At 38.0% G+C, this 23,155-nt stretch overlaps 1 protein-coding gene across 1 annotated transcript; it reads right to left on the reverse strand.

Moving 5' to 3' along the window:
* Window positions 1–8,496: 8,496 nt before the first annotated feature.
* Window positions 8,497–21,973, reverse strand: LOC131975001 (solute carrier family 28 member 3-like). Its single transcript, XM_059337521.1, has 17 exons — window positions 21,895–21,973; window positions 21,140–21,225; window positions 20,914–20,996; window positions 19,761–19,950; window positions 18,561–18,705; window positions 18,360–18,473; window positions 18,043–18,120; window positions 16,888–16,968; window positions 16,588–16,668; window positions 16,352–16,477; window positions 15,103–15,233; window positions 14,099–14,267; window positions 13,773–13,970; window positions 11,501–11,582; window positions 10,409–10,507; window positions 8,880–8,994; window positions 8,497–8,696 (listed from the first exon to the last, which is right to left on the reverse strand). Exons 1-17 carry the CDS (start codon window positions 21,961–21,963, stop codon window positions 8,579–8,581), a joined length of 1,965 nt encoding a protein of 654 aa, XP_059193504.1. The 5' UTR covers window positions 21,964–21,973; the 3' UTR covers window positions 8,497–8,578.
* Window positions 21,974–23,155: the final 1,182 nt, after the last annotated feature.

A 23,155-nucleotide genomic window follows, 5' to 3' on the forward strand; every position in this document is an offset into this window, starting at 1 on the left:
GATATGTTTTATGGGTGACACATGGCAACACGAAACCTAAAAAAGATGTGTGTCTGTGTCTGATGACTGATATCTAATCTTCCCTCACTGTGGGTGTGCGAAACTCACACATGTGAGCACACCTCCTGCCCGCGAGAAGGCAGCCAGCTGACCTTTAGCTTGTGGTGGATTTAATGAAGAGACTGTCATTTGCTGTCTCTGTGACTGCAAGCTTGTCTCACACATGCAGTTGTTGAAAGTGCACAACCTTAATACCCTCTGATCATTTCTGTCAGTGTTAATGAGCCAGTGTCTCGGACAATCTGTCTGCCAGTTGAGCCGGTCTGACTGATGAATCTGACATGCAGTTTGGTATTTGCTGGCAAATTAGAAAAAAAGAAGACACCAGTGACATCCAGTGGCCAAGCAATACACTGCTGTTACTGTTATAATTGGTATGACTGGTTTTCGCCCTGACTGTACATATTTTGCTTTCTTTCTTTTGGTCTTGGAAAGATTTCTGGTGCAGCTTTTGCACCATGTGATTTTATAACATTGTATAGTGGCATTTGTCTATGACATCCTTGAGAATAAAATGGCAGCTGCAGGCAGATAGGGAACAAACAAAAACATGCATCCAACATAAAAGACGTATGAGACAACATGGACAAGCTAGATTGCAGACGGGTAAATAAAGGCCTACATATTACTGTAAAACAGAAACAAAAATGATGGAAGTAGATTAATTAATTAAAATCACAGTGCAAAAATACCCTGCTATAAGCAAAGGTTGAGCACGCAAAAGTATAAAAGTGCACCAACCGCAGTAAAGGTGTATAAAAAAAACAGAAGGATGGATCCAGGCCATTAAAAGGACGGGCTGTGCTTTTGTACCCTACATCAGTGGTTCCCAACCTTTTTCTTGAGGGACCCACATTTTTACCATTGTAAACTTTTGTGACCCCCCCATTGTCTATTGCTTCTATGAAGCTGAACTCAATGTGTCTTTCATGGTACTCTCTCTTTTTCTTTTGGAGATATTCAGCATTTTCGTCTCCCTGACGCTTCCATTTTTCCATTAGCTCCGTGGTTCTGTTGTTAGGTGAGGTTACCGCTAGGTGAGGTTACCACCAGGTGAGGTTACCTCACCTGGTGGAGGGATGTTACACATGTCCTTATTCTCGCGATATAGCCTTTATTTTTAAACTTTCTATAGTGATTTTTCTATTTTAAATAAATGAATAAACATTTAATGTAGCCCTTATTTAGTTGTTTTTGCCCCACTAATGAATTAAATGCTGACTCATCTATATTTAATACATTAGATTTACTACATCCCTTAAAATCAAGAAGGCTTCGCGACCCCCCGTGGATCTTTGGCCCCCCCTGTTGGGAATCACTGCCCTACATCACAATCTCTGTTTTAAACAAGTTGTTGATGCTGTTGAGCCATTAGGTTTAGCCATCGAAGCCACCTCCTTAAGGTTGAGGCACCAGAAAATGATTAGGATAGGCAAAAAACAACAACAACTCTTCTTCTGGACATTACTTCCAACAACAGGACACAAAAATGGTCTCCTATAAGACTGGCTGTTTGACCCATCTGCCAACCCAGCTGCCCACCCAACAGGTTACATATATATGGCTTTTTACATTACATTACATTGGGCAAAGATTTATGAAATACCTACAAATTCCAGTGCATTAGTTTTGGCAAGAAATCAAACAAACGATAAGACAGCCTGCATACACACATAATGTTTCATTTATGGAATATTCATGAGAACATTACATTATATTAGGGAGTTGTTAAACTGTTTTCCGGCCTGAGCACTGACTCAGTCAGTGAGGGACCTATTGTATCCACAAGGATTATTTTTCTGTTTCTTCTTTTTCTTATTTTATAAAAAAATGAGGTGCTTGGGCTACAAACTAAATATGGCACAGTTGTCCGGCTTGGTGAAAACTGCGATCTGATATGGGTTTCAGGAATGGGTGTGGCAAATTGGCTCTGTAGCCCCCCCTACATTATTTCCTGAGCTCCAAGATTGACAAAAATGTATAAAATTCAGTAGGCTTAAAGAACTCTTCCAGACGAACAAAAAAGTCAGCAGGACCCATATCCTAAACTCAACAGCAAGTCAGCCGTTTTGATTTGTATGGCAACATTTCCATGTGTCATACTTTAACAAAGTCCTTCTAGAGATTTAACCCGACCGGCTTCAAATCTGGTCAATCCACTCATAAGACATGTACAAAGAAAAATTGCAAAGCTTTTAACTTTTTATCAAAGGGCGCCACCGTGGCGAGGCCTCAAATTTCACTCTTTTGCCATAAAAGAGGAAGTAGTTTTAAACATGAGTGAACATTGTCCAATCTTGTCCAAACCTCTCATGTATGATCACAGACTCAGCCTGAAGACATCTTTGTGTCAGTAATGAGTTATCGTCACAGCTGCTTCAGGAAGTTATTGTCTCTATACTTTGATGTTCTCTTCTGAGGTGGTTGATCTGATCCACCTCAAACTTTGTCAGAACAGCCTTAAGGAGTGTATGATGCTTCACTGTGAGAATTATAAAACTTTTGACTGGGGGGCGTAGTCTTGGCGGCACAGCGAAATTCGATGTAACGCCATGACATAAGAACCTGCCGTTACTCCACTATACGTGTTCAGATCTATTCCAAACTTCCCAGGTTTGACGCAAATCACGGCCTGAAGACATCTGCAGGATCATTTTGAATCATAGTCATTGCGCCTCCTGCTGGCAACAGGAAGTGACATATTTTATACTGTGAGGTCTTGCTCCGTAGTAGTTGAACAGATCCGTCTCAAATCAGGTCAGCAGAGACTTAACCCCTCCATGATGCTAGATCTTGACGCTTTTGTCTTTTTATTGCATGCTGTTGCCGTGGTGACCATCTACGCCATAAAGCAGGAAGTTGTTGTGACTTCAACATACATTGTCCAATCGGCCCAAAATTTGTTATGATTCACAAGGGTCCATGCATGAACACATCCCTATATCAAAATGCAGTCAAAGTCATAGCGCCCCCTACTGACAACAGGAAATATGTCAAAACATTATGTATTTTACAAAACACCCTCCTTGAACTTTGACGTACATGGATGAAATTTACACCGTGTTCCAAATTATTACGCAAATTGTATTGAAGTGTCATAAAGATTACATTTGTTGTTTTTCAATTAAACTCATGGATGGTATTGTGTCTCAGGGCTCTTTGGATCACTGAAATCAATTTCAAATACCTGTGATAATTAGTTTGCGAGGTGAGCCCAATTAAGGAAAAACTACTTAAGAAGGGCGTTCCACATTATTAAGCAGATGACCATTTCCAAGCAATATGAGAAAGAATAAGGATCTCTCTGCTGCCGAAAAGCGTGAAATAGTTCAATGCCTTGGACAAGGTATGAAAACTTTAGATATTTCGTGAAAACTTAATCGTGATCATCGTACTGTTAAGAGATTTGTGGCTGATTCAGAGCACACACGGGTTTGTGCAGATAAAGGCACAATGAGGAAGGTTTCTGCCAGACAAAAACATCGGATTAAGAGAACAGCTGCTAAAATGCCATTACAAAGTAGCAAACAGATATTTGAAACTGCTGGTGCCTCTGGAGTCCCACGAACATCAAGGTGTAGCATCCTCCAGAGGCTTGCAGTTATGCGTTATTCTATCAGTTATTCTATTCGGCCACCCCTAACCAATGCTCACAAGCAGAAACGGCTGCAGTGGGCCCAGAAATACATGAAGACTAATTGTCAAACAGTCTTGTTCACTGATGAGTGCCGTGCAACCCTGGATGGTCCAGATGGATGGAGTGGTGGATGGTTGGTGGACGGCCACCATGTCCCAACAAGGCTGCGACGTCAGCAAGGAGGTGGCGAGGCATGTTTTGGGCCGAATCATGGGGAGAGAGCTGGTCGGCCCCTTTAGGGTCCCTGAAGGTGTGAAAATGACCTCTGAAAAGTATGTGGAGTTTCTGACTGACCACTTTCTCCCATGGTACAAAAAGAAGAACCGTGCTTTCCGTAACAAAATCATCTTCATGCATGGCAATGCACCATCTCATGCTGCAAGGAATACCTCTGCATCATTGGCTGCTATGGGCATAAAATGAGAGAAACTCATGGTGTGGCCCCCATCCTCCCCTGATCTCAACCCTATTGAGAACCTTTGGAGCATCCTCAAGCAAAAGATCTATGAGGGTGGGAGGCAGTTCACATCCAAACAGCAGCTCTGGGAGGCTATTTTGACATCCTGCAAAGAAATTCAAGCACAAACTCTCCAAACACTCACAAGGTCAATGGATGCAAGAATTGTGAAGCTGCTATCAAATAAGGGGTCCTATGTTAAAATGTAACTTGACTTGTTAAGATGATTTTGATTGAAATAGCTTTTGATTTCAGTAAATATGACCTCTGAATGCTGGAAAATCCAAAAATGAGCCCTTTGTCAGTTCTTAAAAACCTATAAAATGTTATAAAACTCTGTGGTGCGTAATAATGTGGAACAGTGCATTTTAAGTTTTTTATTTAAAAAAAAATATTGTTATCATTGAGAGGTTTGTCCAATCACATTACAATTCATTAACCAAATGGTTGATGACTTAAATTATGCTGACTGTCATTTGCATCGACTATTTAGGAAAATCGGAGAAAAAACTCAGTTGCATAATAATTTGGAACACAGTGTATTTGGTATGTGTAAGTCCCAGAGTCATACTATAAAGCTTCTTTTGGCTATAATGTTAATTCAACAGGAAGTCAGCCATGTCTAATTTTCTGTGTCATAGTTGCATAAATGTGTTGTGTTTTTGTGATGCGATGTGAATTTCATTCTCTTTATTTAAACCAAGAACTCTATTTAGTGGTCCGAGCATATACAAGTAATGTGTCTTGATGTTCATTAGTTCCACATTTTATATGAAAATGGCGTGTCAGTGCACTGAATATATTTGTGTTTTTCAGGTTAACATTTACCAGAATGCTGGGAAATTTCATAATGTATAAGGGCAGGCACCACAGACATCCAATGCCTTCATTGGCTTTGTAGATCTTTTTTTTTGTGTTGTCAAGATTGAAAAGTGTATGTCTGAGACCTTTGGTTTGTGGTGGTTGCCTGAATGCAGAAGGACAGGAGCATTCAACAGTTTCAGCTGCAGGACAAGGAGCATAATGTTATTTTGTAAAGTCAGACACAAGAGAAAATGCAAACAGTTTCCAGAAAAAGGCCCAAGCCAAACAAGAACTCCATAACAATGTCTCACTTCCATATAGCAAATTAATTTTGAGCTTCAAGTATATCGTGTTCAAACTGGAAAAGTGACAAAATAAAGAGTACCAACGACTTTTATTACTTGATTTTGTAGTGTACTCTTAAAGTACACTATTCTCTCACAAAGCAATATATGTAGAACATGAGAGTCACGCTCACAGCTAAACTTTATTATTTTTTTAAAATGTTGCAGATGATGGTGAGACAGCTCCAAAAAGATCTCAACCATGAAAAACACTTTGCTTTTGCTTGTGAAGTTTATTCGTTAGTAGTCTTGCAAAGTCGCAGTTTTAGCTTTCATCCAACAGTGTACAAGTATATTCAAAATTTTGCATATAGTTTAGAAATTATTATGTACTATAGTATGAAATTGGGACACAGCAACTGTTTCTAAGTAGTAAACTTGACCCCAAAGTCCAGTCTATCATCATATCAGGTGTTAAAATCAAATGTAGCAAAATGAATGAGAGTAGCACTCAAAGACACTTCTTCTCAGAAATCTGCATGTGCATGCTGTTCGTCTCAAGCAATCACACCCAATATAAAAATGGTATGGTATAGTATAGTACAGTGGGAATGGTTTGAGAATTTTCTATGGGTTTTTGGTTTTAGTATTTTGATGTCTGAGCCTCTTCACAAGCTGTGCCTTCATCCTCTTAAGCAGAAAACTTTCTAGAGCCACTTTTCAAGTATTCAACACTCAATTTACAGATTTTCAACGGAATGCTCCTTTGAGCTCGTAGTGGGCTGCAAGTCGTAGTAAGAACAGTGTTGTTGATGAGGAAACAGTAGTATTAGTCACACTGAGAAGAGGGAAGCACATACAGAGCAGCTTTCAAGGGACATGTAGTGAATTTACATAACTGTATTTGTCATAAGCCTGTGAGGAAAAAAAAATGCACATCAGCATAACCAAACTACAACTTTCACAAGGCATTAACTGATATTTCACCAACCCAGTGTTACAACAGAGCTGAGCTCAATTTCGAGAAGACGCTCTAAACATACACTGCGATCCTGCCCATCAGTGACCAGGACTGCACATTGTTTTTCTTTGGTAGAAGCTATGACCCAAAAAGCATCTGCCAGCTTGTTTGGGTTCCTTTGGCATCACTGAAAGACGGGACATTTGGACTTATTGCCACTTGTCCAAAGTGTGTGTCACACCGTGGTGAGGTCTTGGGTTTTTTATGTTTTGTCTCGTCACTGCTTTTATTTTGAAAAGTAACTCTCCTCTCGTTTCAGATCACCTGCCCCTCCCTGTGTGTGTCACCTGCCTGAGCGTCTCCCCTAATTACCAATTGTGTTCACCTGGTGCTCCCTCCCTCATGTGTTAAATAGTCTGTGTCTCCCTTGTCCTGTGCCAGTGTGTCGTTTTTCGTCTCGCCAGCATTTCCACAGTTCTTGTCATCGCCACAGTCATCTGCCTTGCTTCGTTTTCAAGTTTGTTCTCCTCATAAGAGTGATTTTCTTTTGTAAATTTTCACAGCTTAGCTGCTCCCTTAGTTTGTTGGTTGTTTAGATTGCCTTTTTGTATTTCCTCCTTAAGAGTGATTTTGTGTTATTTAGTTTTTGCCCTTAGATTGTTCCTCCATTTTACGGAGTGATTTTTAGTTTAGTCCTTTTTCCCTGTTTAGGTTTTCCTCCCTTTTGGAGTGCCCTTAGTTTATTAGTATTTTAGTTTGTCCCTTTTTTCTCCCTTTCCCTTGTCTAGTTAACTGTTCATTTCCCCATAGGATTGTTTGCCCTGAGATCAGGATAGTCAGGAGTTTTGTGTTTTTCCCTCCTTGTAGGGATTATTATTGTTAGGTCCTTTAGACCGTTAATGTTTATAGCCTTTTTTCGGGGAGTTCCTCTTGCTGACCAAGTACCTAAATAAAGTGCTTTTGACATACTCTGAAATATCTCTGCGTCTGAGTCCTGCTTCGAGCCCGGCCTGACAGTGTGGGGTTGCTCGATTTCTAGTTAAATTTCTAAGGTGCAGCTACGTGCATCATACACGCTTTGCATGTGCTTTCCCCTAGCAAGTTAAGAGAAACTTTCTCATACTTTGATATTTACATGTGTCTAATTAAGCTTTACAGCCTCTTCTCACACGTAAAGAGTGGTGTTACTGGCTGCATTAGAATCTGAGACCCAGTCTGCTGTTGCCCTGTAATAAGATTGAGGACATACCTTCCTCATTTACCCATCCAGTTTTGCAACTTGCCTCTCCTCCTTCCTCGTCATCGCCTCCCACTCTCTCAGCATTCACTCCATTGTTTCCTCCTCAAGTGCTTAGCCTTGTAACCTCTGCCCGTCCTATCACTTGTCTGCTGGATCCCATTTCTTCCCACCTGTTCCAGTCTTGCTGTTGCAGTGGTGACTCTCCACGCTGTGAAACAGGAAGTTGTTGTAACTTCACCATACATTATCCAATCTGCCCCAAATTTGTTATGTTTCACCGAGTCTCCATGCCTGAACACATCCCTATATCAACATGCAGTCAAAGTCATAGTGCCCCCTACTGAGAACAGGAAATCAGCCTCATACTACAAACTTCATCCGATTAACATGACATTTTCAATGTCTGAAACCACCGCAGTGCCTGCTGGCGACCGGCCAGCTCCCCGACGCACGTGGGTGCGAGGGCCCATTCACTGCTGCTTGCAGCCCTAGTTTTACTTGTGCCCATATATGCAGCTAAATATTTGAAACATTACAGTTAGATTTCAAAGCACTGAACGTTAACTGATGCTCAGAACATCATTACCACTTATGGACCTGGTAGAGTTTATTGTACTCAACCTGTAAACTATATTTTTTATTTATTCATTTGTACTGTGTTTTATCATACTGATTTTGTTTATTTTACTATTGATGTACTCTTGGTCTTTGAATTTTCTTATAAACAGAATAACAGTCACACACACACACACACACACACACATGTTGTGTTTTCATCCCTTAAGAGGACAATATTGACTTACATTCATTTCCTGGAGAATTTCCTAACAAACAGCTACTTATCTAACCCCTACCCTTACCCTAAAGGCTTTGCCCTAAAATTGAATGATTTTCATTATGGGGACTTTTTCCATATTTTGTCCCTATAATGGAGGTGAGTCCCCACAACATGACTGTGTTAACAGATGTATGTCCCCACAATGTAAAAAAACAAAAACACAATTATTGTATTCTTTTTTTTTTTTACAAAATCAATGCAACTGTATTGGAAACGTATGTAAAAACAGTAAACATTACATATAAAATGATCACATGGCTCACTACGATTGAGGTGTGTTTTTTTGTTCACAGTAGTTCAAACCACCAGGCTGCAGTTGAAGTGTGTGGGGGGTATGAGCGTGCAGCAGTGTTGCAAGCTGTTGTGACTGAATCCTTTGCCGATCGTCATGTTCCATGGCTCAAACACTGTCACACTGTAAATAAAACACACAATAAATCAAATATTGTCCCCATCAGCTCTATTCATCATTCATATTTTGTGATGAATTTATAAATGCACATATATATACAGTTACCATATATATATATATATATATATATATATATATATATATATATATATATATAGGAAACAGCTATGGCAGACATATACACACCTGTTATACAGCTGTGTGCAGCAGGTGACCAGTTCTGAGTTGCTGGTCACATTGGTGTTGTTGAACTGTGTGCTCAGGAAGTGTGGGCAGTGAAGATCAGGGATGTACAACACACCTAGAAACCCACAGAGCAATGTCTTCATAGAAATCACAAAAATGCTTGAGTGATAGGTTATATATTGTGCAGATAAAATATAGAGATATTCAGGATATTTTATCCACTCATTTCATTACTTGTGTCAATTAAACAACATCAATTTCACAATTTCAGCAAGTTAAAATAGAGCCAACAGATAGAAAGATAAACATGTATTTTACAAATATAACATTAAAGCGACAAAATGACAGTTAAGCAGTAAAAAAAGTAAACAAAAACAAATAAAATTGACAAAAGAGATTTAAAAGTCTATACATTTTGATGTACTGCATATATTAATGTAATAAAAGAAAAATATTGATGTCATGGCTATGTGTGGTCAGTATTTATTGTTATTACAAGTCCTTATTTAAAAATATATTGAATATATTGCATGTTCAATGCTGTACTGAACCAATGAGTCCAATAAATAAAACATCGAGAATAACCTTTGGTTGCTCCTAACGAAGTTGGTGAAAGGACAGCATGAATATGTGAATATTCATATAAATGTGCTGTGGATATTGTGATTAAAATCTTATTTGAAAATTCTGCAGTCTCTTACTATTGTCATAATACTTAAAAAACAATAGTTGATTGAGGCACTGATTTACTTTTTGACATTGGGTTAGAACTTGAGACTCAATATACAGTGCTTAACAAGTGTATTAGACCAGCGGGATATGTCCCAGTGTCCTAAATTAACAGTAATTACCAAAATAATTGTAATGTTTCTTTAATGATTAATACACCAGTACGTAGAAGCTGTTTAACCAAAAAAAATTTTACGCTACAATTATTATTATCCATGAATTTTCAAATTTACTGTTTTACAAAAAAAACTGTAAAATAGTAAAGCACATTATTATTTCTTGATTACGATGTCAAATTATAGTTATTTACTTGCATTCCTGAACAGAAAATTAGTTTTAGTGGTTTAATGTTATGCTTGCTTAATTTCTGACTTCTCAGAGAAGCCCAGTGAGCCGGCTCAAATTTGGGTATACAAAAGGTGATTTCAGTTTGTTATTTGCCAAATAAATAACAATAACATTTCTTAAAATATTGATGTTTTCTCATTTTTATGACAGGTGGTCTAATAATTTTGTCAACCACTGTATGTATTTATTTCCTTTATATTGCAGCTGCACAACATATTGAAAATGCAGTAACATTAAAATCAAATACAGCAAAATAAGTAATGCACTTTAAGTCAGTTAGGCAACACAATAACTGCAACACAATAGCTGCTTTTTAAGAAAACTGCTTAATTTTCATGGAAGGAATTAAGACAAAACTAATTTTATTAACTGGCAACAATGTCCACTGAGGCCATTATAACTACACTATGTGGATAAATGAAGGATATAGGCAAACAAGAGTAAACAATCACCTGCAATACAAGCAGTCATGAAACAGGACACGCTGCCTGCAATCAGAGCTCTGAAGGCACAATTTGAGATGTCAGTCCGTCTTTCTGGAGCCAAGCTCGCTGGAACAGAACAACTTCATGTTAAATAACAAAAACTTTCACAGCAACAGAAACGTACGTATGAAGAAACAATTAAATCGTTCAGTACACAATCTGCACGTACAATTTACTGGATAATCAGTAGGTAATGTGGTAAAAAGATAAAAACTATCACAGTTGGTTCTTTCTCAAATTTTATGCACAACAGACTGCTTTTTGTTTAACAATTCCTCATATTTACAAAATCAACATTTTCTACTGTTAATACTTGTGGATTTTATGTCTTCTGTTACTATCAGATACCATTTCAAAGTACATGAATTAAGGAAGACCATCTGAAATCTGAAATGTCGAGGGCATTTATATGTATGAGTGTTATATTTATGAACTTCTGAATATTTTTATTTGTAAAAAACCTTTGACACACACTGAAACTGGCTTTTTCAATTTAACACTTTCTTTTGTAGTTATTTTGCATCGCCTACTTGTAAATCTTGACCTCCTCTTTTCACACTTGGTTTCTGGGTGAAAACTTGTTTTTACATTTTAATTAATTCAGGGAGGCTTTTGTTGAAAATACAACATCTTTTTCAGTACCATCTTTCTTTGGACATGTTCAAAGCACTTTCACTTTTGGCATCTGTATCTTTATTTTGACATTTTTTATGAGTGCTTTCATTAAGTTTGGAAATGCACTGTTGTTATGTGTGTTTCAGGAGGGGGGTGGGAAAGCTGAGTTTCCTTTTGTTTTCCAGCCAGAGGCTAAACAGTTGTAGCTTCTCATTTAACCCACACACTGCAACTTGCTTCAATGTAACAGATGGATTCCTCACAACTTCCTCCCACTCGTGCCAGCCAAAAAACTCTTTTTAGTTTTCATCCTGTATTTTTACAATATATGTGAGGCAAAGATTCGATCTACTGCTGTGTGCTTCTGTGTGTAATATTATATTATTTTTTGTGTCACTAGTGTTTTTGCTTAGCCTTGTGAAAAGCTCATTAGGTGGCACTCACACAGCGCTCCAATCGACATCCCCAGGGAAGCAAGGTTGGAAAATCCACACAAAGCGTAGGTTGCAATGGTTTCAGAGTGGACCTGAAGGAAAAAAACAGAATTCATTTAAATTTGAATGTGACGTAAATATCTAAATAGACTTTAATGCCTCTGTTAAATTATACTTATAGATTCCCTATTGGCTAGCTAATTGCCACTGCATGTGAGTTAATTCCAGGTGGCAACCTCCGGGTCTGAGCAGGGAGGCAAACCAGGAAGTGCCTAAAACTTGCATTCTACCGAAAATTCCAGCAGGGGTTGCTAAGTGTGGCTGCAAAAAAAATTCTGTTAATTAATTAATTTTAATGCAAAATGAGAAAACTTGATTTATTAACCAGAAATTTTTTTTGGACAACACTATGGTCTCAATCGCTAGTAAAAAAGCAATTTGATGTTAATAGTGTAAATAATGGCTCCATTTCCAAGAAAATAGAAGGTAAAGAATCGTAAGATTTGGGGCGTGGCTACCTTTGATTTACAGGTCACTAACAAGGCGAGCTGTCATCAGAAGAGAAGCAGAACAATGCGTATCCACGGCAACGTGTCAATAAAGTTATATATAAATTTATATAGATATAAAAAACTTTGACCCTTTCAAACTATATTTTCACTTAATGACAGTTTATTTTAACGTTTTGTTCATTAAAAATGTCTTGTTCAGCGTTTGGTTGGACTAATAGACACTCCAAGGAGTCACTGCTCAGTTTTCTGAGGTAAGTAACATAAGTTTTGTTTTTATTTTTGCTAGCCAAAATGAACATCGCAGTTAATGCTACAGTTAATGCTAACATGAATTAGCAGCGGCTTCGCTCAGTCAGGTTGAGGTGTAGAGAGGCGTGTAGTCAGTGTCGTCAGATCCCTCTCGCTCCTCCACAGTCCAAATATGGTCTGCTCCCCATATCGGAAACAAGATGGCGACGCAAGATGGCGACGCAAGATGGCTTTAGGCCGGACAGTCCGGCTTTTAAATGCCCTGTCCGGCTATAGGCCGGATACTCCTTTGTCCTCCTTTTGAGAAAATAACAAAAAAGGTCCGCCTTTTGACACGTTACCTTGTTAGTTTAATAATTATTGGCTAAAAGTGTGTGTCAAAAAAGCTGTGTCAAAATAAGTAATTTCATTGGTTACATTTTCCTGTGGTGACTTATCAACACATAGCTAATTTGAATATTCAAATAAGCCATGTGTTGATTCGCTACAAAGCGCTTCCATGCCAGTTGCTACGACCAGGCAGTCAATCAAGCTCTCAGCGAATGAAAGTCTTAAAATGCCAAAGCGAAAGACCTCCTTTAACCAAGAATGGGCAAGAGAACACGTGTTTGTTACAAGAAGTAAGTGGGAGTTTCATTTTTTTGTACATTATGTCATAGTGATGTAGATGTGAGCAGCAAAGGCAAAGCAGCTATCAAGAGACATGCTAGCACTGACAAGCATCAAGCTTATTGGAGTACAACTCTGCTTAAAACCGAATCATACCAAACAAATATCTGATTGCTTGTCCCGTGTATGCAAAGTGTCCTCCTTTTTGATATGAAGGAAATGGCAACCCTAACTCTAATCCATTTAACACTGACACTCTGATCTGTTCCCAACAGTGAGTGATTGTTAGCACTAAATAATGCTCTCTTACTGTAAATGATCTTTAGCAAGGTTCTTTGTGGTGTATTTTTATTATATAGCTTGTTGTTTTATGTTTATTGTCTAGGTGTTTTACTATGTTGTGTTGCTTTTATTTTGAAAAAGTGCCATCCAGTCACAGTGTGAAACGGATGCTTTTATTTTTAAATATAGTTACGGGAAATAGAAAGTGGAACGGGAAGGAGTGCTTCCTAAGTCGTATAAAGTATTAAGAAAAGCTTGTATAGTGCCTGGCTGCAAGGGGCACAAGGTTGGTTGGAGTTTCTTTTCCTCTGTAAATTATATAAGTGGCTATTATTGTAGTCTTATCTAATGTAAAAGTGTTAATTTGCTAAAGTGCTAATGCTAATGGCATTGTTTTCCTTCTCGTAGCTCATACGGTGTATTCATAAGGTGGCCAAGGATAGTTTATTTTTATTTTCATGGAGCTACGGTTTTTGCATAAAGCTTGTGAACCATCAGTAAAATAGTTGACCGTCATTCAGCCAGGGATGATCATCTCTACTTAAAGTGAAAAAAAAAATGAAAGAGAAGACAACGATAATCTGAAAAAAATCAAGATTGAGAACACAAGAAATGACAAGTGAGACTTACAGAAATATACTGCTTTACGTGGTTCACATATTCTGGCCCTCCTGCCTTCCGCCTCTTGATGTACTCCGACATTTTCTGATAGGCGACAAATTCATTGACAAACGTCTTTATTCCAATGAGTTCGGCCACGATGAAGCTGTCGTCCCAGGAAACACCCATCATGAAGGAGAGAGGCATGAACACGTAAGAGCAGATGAGCTAAAGGAGAGACAGAAAGAAGCAAAGAGTGAATGCATATATTTAGGTCAACGTTTGAATATATTTAGAGTGCATATATGTTGGAGAGTTGGTGTAAAAGTGTTTGATAGTCAGGTTGCGGCCTTTACCGAGAAGCTGAGCTGCGGATAATCAAACATCCCACCCAGCCAGGAGAGAACAGCATTGAAAAAGGCCAAAAGTGCCAGAAAGGCAATGAGGTTGACAACTATGTTGGCCACAAGCTCCACAGCAGAGGATGCACCTTGGGATGCCGCCTCCAACACGTTCTTACTCTCTCTGAGGGGACACATTAATGATTGAATGGTTATAATGCGCAATCCTAAACAGCATCTTATCAAAATAGCACAGTGTCATCAGCATACTGGTTGATGATGCGAAATATTGTTATTTGTGCTATAGTTCTGTAAATAAATAATATTTGGTTCATGTAAGGCAAAACATCCAGGGTTCATTGGAGAGTTCCTCCAATGGCCACTTCACCAACATTACAGCAATAAAAACATGTTAACTGGTAAAAAAAAAAATGTAAACACTGATTGCAAAGGCATTTGTAACATGCATACAATTACACTGCTACTATTTAAATTCTGTTCTCCTATATGTTATGCATTGCAAGAAAAATAATAAGCTATAACAGTTATTTCTGTTAGTAAAACAACATTAAATGCATACTAAGCTTTTGTAGAACTTTCTAATTAGATTTTATTTTACATAAAATAAAAACTGTTTTTTTTTTTGGTGTATTTCCTCAATTACTGATGAGATATATTAACCAATATGAACTTAATTCTTTGTGTCTCAGAGTATGTAGAGAGAATTTGTAATGAAGTTGGTTTGTTTTAGTATTGGTTCACTTTTAGAGTGTAATCATTGAAATCAAACCTAATTTATACTTGGTAAGCTAACCAATCTGAACTGGAATAAAAATACAAAAACAGAAGCCAAGGGTAAACAAACAGAGAGGATAAAGACACAAAGGAATTAATTCACGGCTTTGGGTATTGATCAAAAGACTAAATAGTATTTAAAACAGGACAGATGCTAGAATAACACTCCTCAAACATTTCTGAAACAGTTTAAATTGTATTGTGTTTGTACTGTCCTCTCCTACCCCTTGTCCAGTTGGAGGTCATGACTGGGTGACACATTGGGGGTCTCTGTTTCAGGCCAGAACATTTTGGCGACAGCCAGGGAGGCGGGAGCGGACATAATCGATGCTGTCAACAAGTGTGTTGCCTCGACCTTAAAAGAGAGGCACACAGAACAAGACACACATATCGTGGTTTAATCATTCACTTCCTGACAAAATCCTGTGTACACAAATGTCAGGGTCAGTCAGGAATCTGCTAAATTGACACTAAATAACCCTCCCATTTCCTTTGAAAGGGAATGAAATGGTGTTCAAACAGTTGTTGTTCTGTCTTGTACCTTTCCAGTTCTTATCCCTGTGACTCTGGAAAGTTAATCCAGGGTTGGTTAAAAATATCACAGGTTACAGGTAAATTACTGGTATTTACAACTTGGCACTGAAATAAATTGATTAATAATTATCACATTTTTTAACAACTCAATTGTTGACAAGAACTTCCCCTAAAGTACTGGCTTGAAATTTAATGCCAGTTTTTGTTTGATGATGATGATGATGGTGATGGTGATGGTGATGATGATGATGATGATGGTGATGATGATAGGTCAAGTAAATAATGCCAAATTTATTTAGTATAAAAATCAATACAATCATGGAAAAAATTATTAGACCACCCTTTTTTCTTCAATTTCTTGAAAATAACCAAAATCATTATCAAGAAAACCATGGAAAATGGCTAGAAATCAGCTCTTTAATTTAATTCTTATGAGCTATTTTTGTTGTTATCATTATATTTATCCAAACAAAAGTACCTCTAGTCTTCATTAAAATGAACAATAAATGGAAGAAAACAAGGGTGGTCTAATATTTTTTTCCATGACTGTAGATGTTATCCTAAATACTATCTATCCCAAATACTTCTTATTTGTTATATTTGAAACCTGTGTTCACATTTCCAACATCTAAATTTCTTCATTGAGCATGCTTGTTTTGAGCATTAAAAAAATCCAATCTCATGTCATTATTTTTTTTTAGTCTTTTGGGTCCAAAATGATTGTTGAATGTTGAAATGTCCAGTAAGTCAAAGTGAAAAAAAATCAGATCATATAGGTGAGGTTGTGCTGAAAAACAATGATACCAACGTGGCATGGTAAAGATTTTTTAAGAGGCAGAAAAGTATTCAAAAACAAAATAGCCCAGGTCTCCAAATGTGATAACCCCAGTGCCCTCTTCACCTCCTCATCCCCTCCCTCCCCTGCATCTGTCGCCTCACCCCAAAAGAGATATAGGCTCCCAAAATGGTACCAGAGACTCCAGCAAAACCTCCTGTCATCACTGCATGGATTTCAGAGCAAGTGAGCCCACTGATGTATGGACGAATCAAGAGGGGTGAGTCCGTCTGAAAGAGGAGAGACACAGGCTGGCTTAATTAAGGACTAGTGGAGTTATAGATGAATATACTCACTTCACGGATTTGAGGAGTTTTTTATTGTTTAAATGTTTGTTTACCATTCCCAAGAAAATATTTCCAGCTGCAGCCATTGATTCTGCAGGAGAAGTTGCCATGGTAACTTGCATTATGAATCCAATCTGTAAAAAAAAACAACAACAGGAAGTTAAATTAAAATGACACAGTGTTATAAAATACACTAGAAATCATGGTCATTGTCCTAATTCACAGTCCAACTTTGAGAAGTCCTTGAACTGTATTTATTATGAAAGGTCCTTTGAAAAGAAATGGTTTGAAATAATTGATTTGTCATCAAATATTTGCCTCCGTCAGAAAATTTAACATTCCCACTTCCTCACCTTGCGAATGAGCCAGTTCATGAAACCAATGAAGTAGAGGATGGAGATGACGGAGCTTAAAAAAACCAATATAGGCATCACCTGGAGAGAGTCCATAGCAATCATCATCATCATCATCATCATCATCATCATCATCATCAAGTATGTTTACATGCACAGTAGCACCTGGATTTTGAGCCAGCTATTTATTATTTAGTCCTGTGTCAAATGCCCTTTTTCATTTTTATCATATTTAGTTAACCTCATTCTGTTTTTTTTAATGAAGTTTATTAGTTTATTTAGTTGACTAAAAGTCTGGGCATTTTTAAGAAAACGTCTATTTTATTCCAGTTTTAGTCAATGAAAACTGTTGAGTCAATCAGATTACATTGAACATTTCAGTTAATCAAGTCAAGCCAAAAAACAATATTTTTGTCCTTTAAGTCAAACTTATTTGATTCGAGATTTCAAAATCAAGAGGCAGTGTTGCAAGAAACATAATAAATATGTTTGTCAACATTTTTTTCCATGAGACAAAGATGGGACAGCACGAGATTGTGACTAGATTAACATGCAACATTTTTGATGAAAAAAAAACACGCTGTTTTTTTTATCAGATAATATTCAGAATATCACATACAGTCATGGAAAACAATATTAGACCACCCTTGTTTTTGGTGGTCTAATAATGGTTTTCTTGATAATGATTATGGTTGAAGAAAACCATGGAAATGTCTAGATATCAGCTCTTAAATTAAACTCTATTTTTGTTGTTATCATTATATTTGTCCAAACAAATGTACCTTTAGTTGTACCAGGGATTAAATGAACAAGAAATTGAAGAAAGCAATGGTCTAATATTTTTTTTCCATGACTGTACATATAGAATAGGAAACCATATTATTCATAACCCTATCTACATGATTCAAAAAGTATCCAGACTTTAGTTTTTATCTGACGTATACTGTTGGTTGAGCTAAAGAAGCACACATGACATGTGATCACAAACACATCCTGGTTTCTGAAACTGTAATATGATGTTTACATGCCTGAACATATAACCCACATATTCCAGAAACCCAACCATATCTGGGTACTAATGTCTACATCTACTTATTCTTGCCACTGTTATTATTTCACCGTGTGTGTCTGTGTGTGTACTGGTGTGTGTCATACCTGGAAGACGAAGAGATGGTCTCTGTAGCTGTCACCAAACACAAACTTAGACCCAACATCTGCAAATGACATAAAAACCTGTACGGAGGAGATTTGAAATTGTTGGCAACAGAAAAAAGAAACCTCATAGTATCTTATGTAAATACACATGCAGCAGTAATATTTCAGAGCCACCGGAACTTGAAAATCCACCAAAAATCTAGGGAAATAAGGGGAAGCAATAAAATTAAAGAAGGAAACATAAAGAAAATGGAAACAAGGAAACCAAAGAAAAAAAAATCTATGTTTCTATATCTATATTGCGTGTGTGTATATACCTTCACTTTTTCTCCGACCCATTCCAATCCAACTAAACCGAATGTGGTCCTGAGGATCAGCAGTCCAAAGACAAACTGTAGCCCGATCCCACAGAGCAAGGTTTGCCAACACCACTGCAACACACACACATACAATATATACACATACATATACATGATCAAAACTGTGTGTGTGTACGTGTTTGTGTGTGTATCCCTTACTCTGAACGGGTGTTTGGAGAACAGCAGCATTAAGAAGATGAGGAGCAGCAGACCACAGAAAGACACCAGCTGTCTGGTCCCTCGCCGGGCTGTGTCCAGTGCCAGCCAGAGCACCACGGCAACCAGCAGCAGCACGTACAGTAACCTGAAGAGATGGAAGTAACACTTGATTCAAGTGACACTATTAAACTGATCCATAGCACCTAAAGTGCATTGCACAAGTTTATTTAGAGCGTCTAACTCCACTTGTTGCTGTTAATCTGGGTACAAAGTAAGGTGCGATGTGCAAAAAGGGTTTTTTTTAAGTGTGCTTTGGGTGTCACATAAATTAAACTATTCAGAGTTTCATCTTCCATTTCCTTTACAAGTAAGGAATGTCATAAACCTCAGTGTTTATGTCTCCTGTTAGACCAAAAAGTGAAAGTAACGTAACTTAACTTCTGTGCATCACATTTCATTTCACCAATGTCATCACTTCCGCTGTTATGTGCATTTATTTGACTTTTTTAACTAACGTCTGTAATGTTCAACTATGCACTCTTTTGGCCTAAACTTGAGGTAAAAGTGTGAAACTGCAACCCTTTGACAACGTTAGCCGCCTTATTAAAATGGTATGAGGACGTATCTCCTGCCACTGGTAAGACCATTCATTTTGGAAATGCATATTTGAGGATTGGAATAAACGACACGTGTTTGTACAGTTTGTAGTACTTTTTGAGGCCCGTCAGGAACAAAGCTACATAAACTGCAAGTCAAGGTAAATTCAGAATTACAGAAATAAGAAAGCAGAATGCCGTTGTTTTCATCCTGTAATGGGGGCCTGAAAGAAGGAGATCAAACTCCTTGAGGGTGAAAGTTGAGAATCTTTAACCCCATTAGTTACACATTTCTTCAACCTATCTTGTCATCAAATTCCTGTTATACTGTTGTTCAGTTTGTTCTAGTCTATATTGTGCTTCTGCTTCACCTTTCCACCTAGGTAAGTGCCCTTGAGCTAGCACAATTACCTTCTGTGCACCGTAGCACAGAGCAGTTCTTGTCACACTTCGCCATCAACCGCTCGTTTCCTTTATCGTGCCCTGTTTGAATTCAGTGCTCATGCTGATTTAATGAACAATGAATTTGCTCAGTCTGAGGACTTTTTCGTTGCTAGGAGACAAGCTGGTCTTGCACATTATAGGTGCATACAATAGATCTCACCATCTGATCCAGAACCAGTTTCTGCTCAGAAGGTCTCTGGTAGGAGAGAGCTCCTCCCACACCCGGTCGCCATACCGGCCCATCATCCAATCCCAGACCAGGAAGAATACGGTTACCAAGGAGATGACCAGCAGCACAAGAGCCCGGTGGAAGTTGAGGACACATGCCGCTATCACTACGGCAACAAAGCCTGCAACAAATTTTGCATTAATATCAATTAGATCCATTCAGCGTTTAGATCATAACAATTTAAAATCTTTTCATGTACTTGCTGCTTTACTTCCTCCGGTTTAAAAAAGACAGCAGGAAGTGCAGTTATTGTGAGCTCCAAAATCACTGGTGTGTGTAACTACACAGCCGAAAACTAAACACATCTTTTTCTTTTGACTTTAATTAAATTTTAATTATTTAGCCCAGAATCACAGATCACAGATTTGCCTCAAATGGCTTTATAGACTCTATGACACCCTCTGACCTTTGCTTTGCTTCAAACAAGGAAAAAATATTAACAGGGAGAAAAAAGATAAATCTGACGTATTTTTTAAATTATATTATTTATTATTATTTATTTCTTTTTACAATGTTACATTAGGAGAAATATTTTTGAAAATCATACATATCTACAATATATGCGTGAAAAGGACAAACAAGTCACTATAAGACAGATGTGAGAACGACTTAAATAAGCCTGCAGTATATTTTGTTATTAATACAGTAACACACAGAAACACACACACACACACACACACACACACACACACAAAAACACACACGCTCATGTCAATATGCTTGGAGGCAGAGAACATGTAGGTCTAACCAGAACAGCTAGTTTTCAAAGATACATTTAACAGCCCTTTACAAGCCTCTGTGAAAGTCCTAAAGCAGGACTAGAAATTGATTTTTCACTATACTCAGATTTAATCCTATGTGGCTGCAAAATCAAAAGAACCAAACAAAGAAAATCAATTGGAAAGAACAGTGGACACACTTTGTCTGCTGTGAAATCTCAACATGAGAAACTCTTTCATGCTGCAAATTTAAGAAGACTTTGATGCTGAGGCTTATTGCAGAACACATGTGGTGCATGTGGAGGCCTCCAGACAGACACCTGCAACTATTTAGGGTCCCAAGTTGATGAACAAGGATACTTTACCTGCTGCTAAAACCAGGTGTATAATCAGGCGGATCTGGTCTTTGTGCTCTGCCAAATAACTCTGGAATGCCTTTATTCGCAAGCTGGGCACACAAAAAGAGGGAAGATAAGGGGGAAGATAAGGAGAGAGCACATAAAATGTTACATCAAAGGGACAATGGAGAGAAGAAGAAACTGAGAAAATCTGACGCAAAAAATTTGTGTTGGGTAATAACAAAAACTCAACCATTTGTTTTCTTGGTCTTTCTTTTTGTGTTCGTTGTTGGTAACTTCAGGCGCACTGTCCCCATCAATGTATATCTGATCCTGCTCCTGCCACACACACACACACACACACACACACACACACACACACACACACACACACACACGGCTTGAGGATATAACATTATGAACATGCTTACTCAAGGTTGAAACATATTTACTCAGGAGCTAAAGTCAAACTGGTTGAAGGAGAGCTTCTTCTAGCTTGCCATTGTTGTTCGGCAAACACCTTGTGCAGGTGCAGAGATGTTGCTGTTTAAACATTTAACCACTTTAAACCCATGTGCCTGGGACAGGTTAGAGTGAAAAAATGTTTAAACTAAAGAAAATGCTTAAAAGATGCATCATTCAAAAAAAACATCTTCTAGTTTTTGATATTGCGCCTATTTAGCATTTAGCAATAGACATATTTTGGGGTCTAACCCTATCCAGTGCATGGTAGGTGGGTTTTAAGAGTATTGTAACTTGATTCGGGAAAAAAAACATTATGGCCATTTGAAACTCTTGGTATAAATGATAGAATTTCTTTGATTAGCTAAGCTTATGGTCTGGTTAAGGAAAAAATAACAGAGATGTTGTTTATAGAATTACATAACTATAAATAAATGCTTTCTCAGACCTATAGTTTGCTGTTGCAACTGATTGCAGGGGTTATCCAATGTTTCCAATACTTTTAAACTCTTAAACAAAAATACCTGAGAGAAATAAGTAGCTTACCTCGAACTCAAAGGTTGCATTGTCTTCCCCGCTTTTTTGACTGTTCTTCTCTATTCCATTCAGCTCCATTCTCTTCCCTTTCAAACACAGGTCAGACTTACTGGGAGTTGTTATTTTACAGCACACCTGTCCTGTCCCTTTCTCCTCCCATCCTCCCTCCTCCTGCAACTCTCTCAGTGTCTCCCTGCATCTCATTTCCTCCTCATTCTTCCCTCCTGCTCTTTTGTGACTAGGATCTGTGAATAATGTTTTTGTCAACAGTGTTGTGAGAACGCTATTAATTTGCTATTCTGTCTGTTTTTATGTCTGCCTGTCTGTCTGTCTGTCTGTCAGATACAGGCAAACACACATAAATGACCATGGTATTTGTTCTGTCTAGCTGTCATCGGGTCAAGGGTCATTAAGGGATTAGCTGAGTTCAACACACACGCACACGCAAGTTAATGTATAAGGTTGAGTCATGCAGGGGTGTTCAGCTGCAAACAGGATTAATTCTTGGCACAAACCTTCCAAAATCTGTCCAAATACCAGTCAGAATGACATGACCTCTCTCTTCTCACTCATTTCTTTCGGCCCTGAAAGAACACTCTGTTCATGTACAATGTTCCAGTGTTCGCAATATCAGACAGAGTTGAGACTTCTCACTCTGTCCCTTTCTTGAATTACATTATTTTCACAGAAACACTTCCCGCTCCATGGCAACATGTCATTGTCTCTTTCTGGTTGTTTTCTGGATGTTCAGTATCCCAGCAGCCACTAGAGAGCAGTGGTGCATCATTTCTCAGGACTATGATGTACACATGGCTGAGGGTACAATAGGTTCATGTGAGTCCACATGACAATAATTATTTATATTGGGTGACACAACAGGAGCTCCGATTCAAAGCTAAACACTGAGTTATCTAAACACAATAATTTACTTTATGAAATTAAAAGACATCCAATTTCAGTAAAATATGACCTTGATAATGAAGAACACTCAACATGTTACTGTGACTTGCTTGAGTATAAAAGCTTAAGATCCTGAGATGTAATCATCAATAATAAGACACGACTCCCATTCAAATGCAAAAGGAGAGTCATCTGTCTTACATTTAAACTGGAATTCCAAACACATTTCTCTCATGGGAGTGGGGGAACAGTCCAGTTCAGAAAGGTGAGTGTCATTCGGTCATTTATAAATTAAAAAAGGACACATGGGCCCCACTGAGACTATTATTCACCAACAATATGATGTAGCCAATCCACATGTTAAACCCAA

The sequence above is a fragment of the Centropristis striata genome, chromosome 7, assembly GCF_030273125.1.
Source record: "Centropristis striata isolate RG_2023a ecotype Rhode Island chromosome 7, C.striata_1.0, whole genome shotgun sequence".
Taxonomy (NCBI): domain Eukaryota; kingdom Metazoa; phylum Chordata; class Actinopteri; order Perciformes; family Serranidae; genus Centropristis; species Centropristis striata.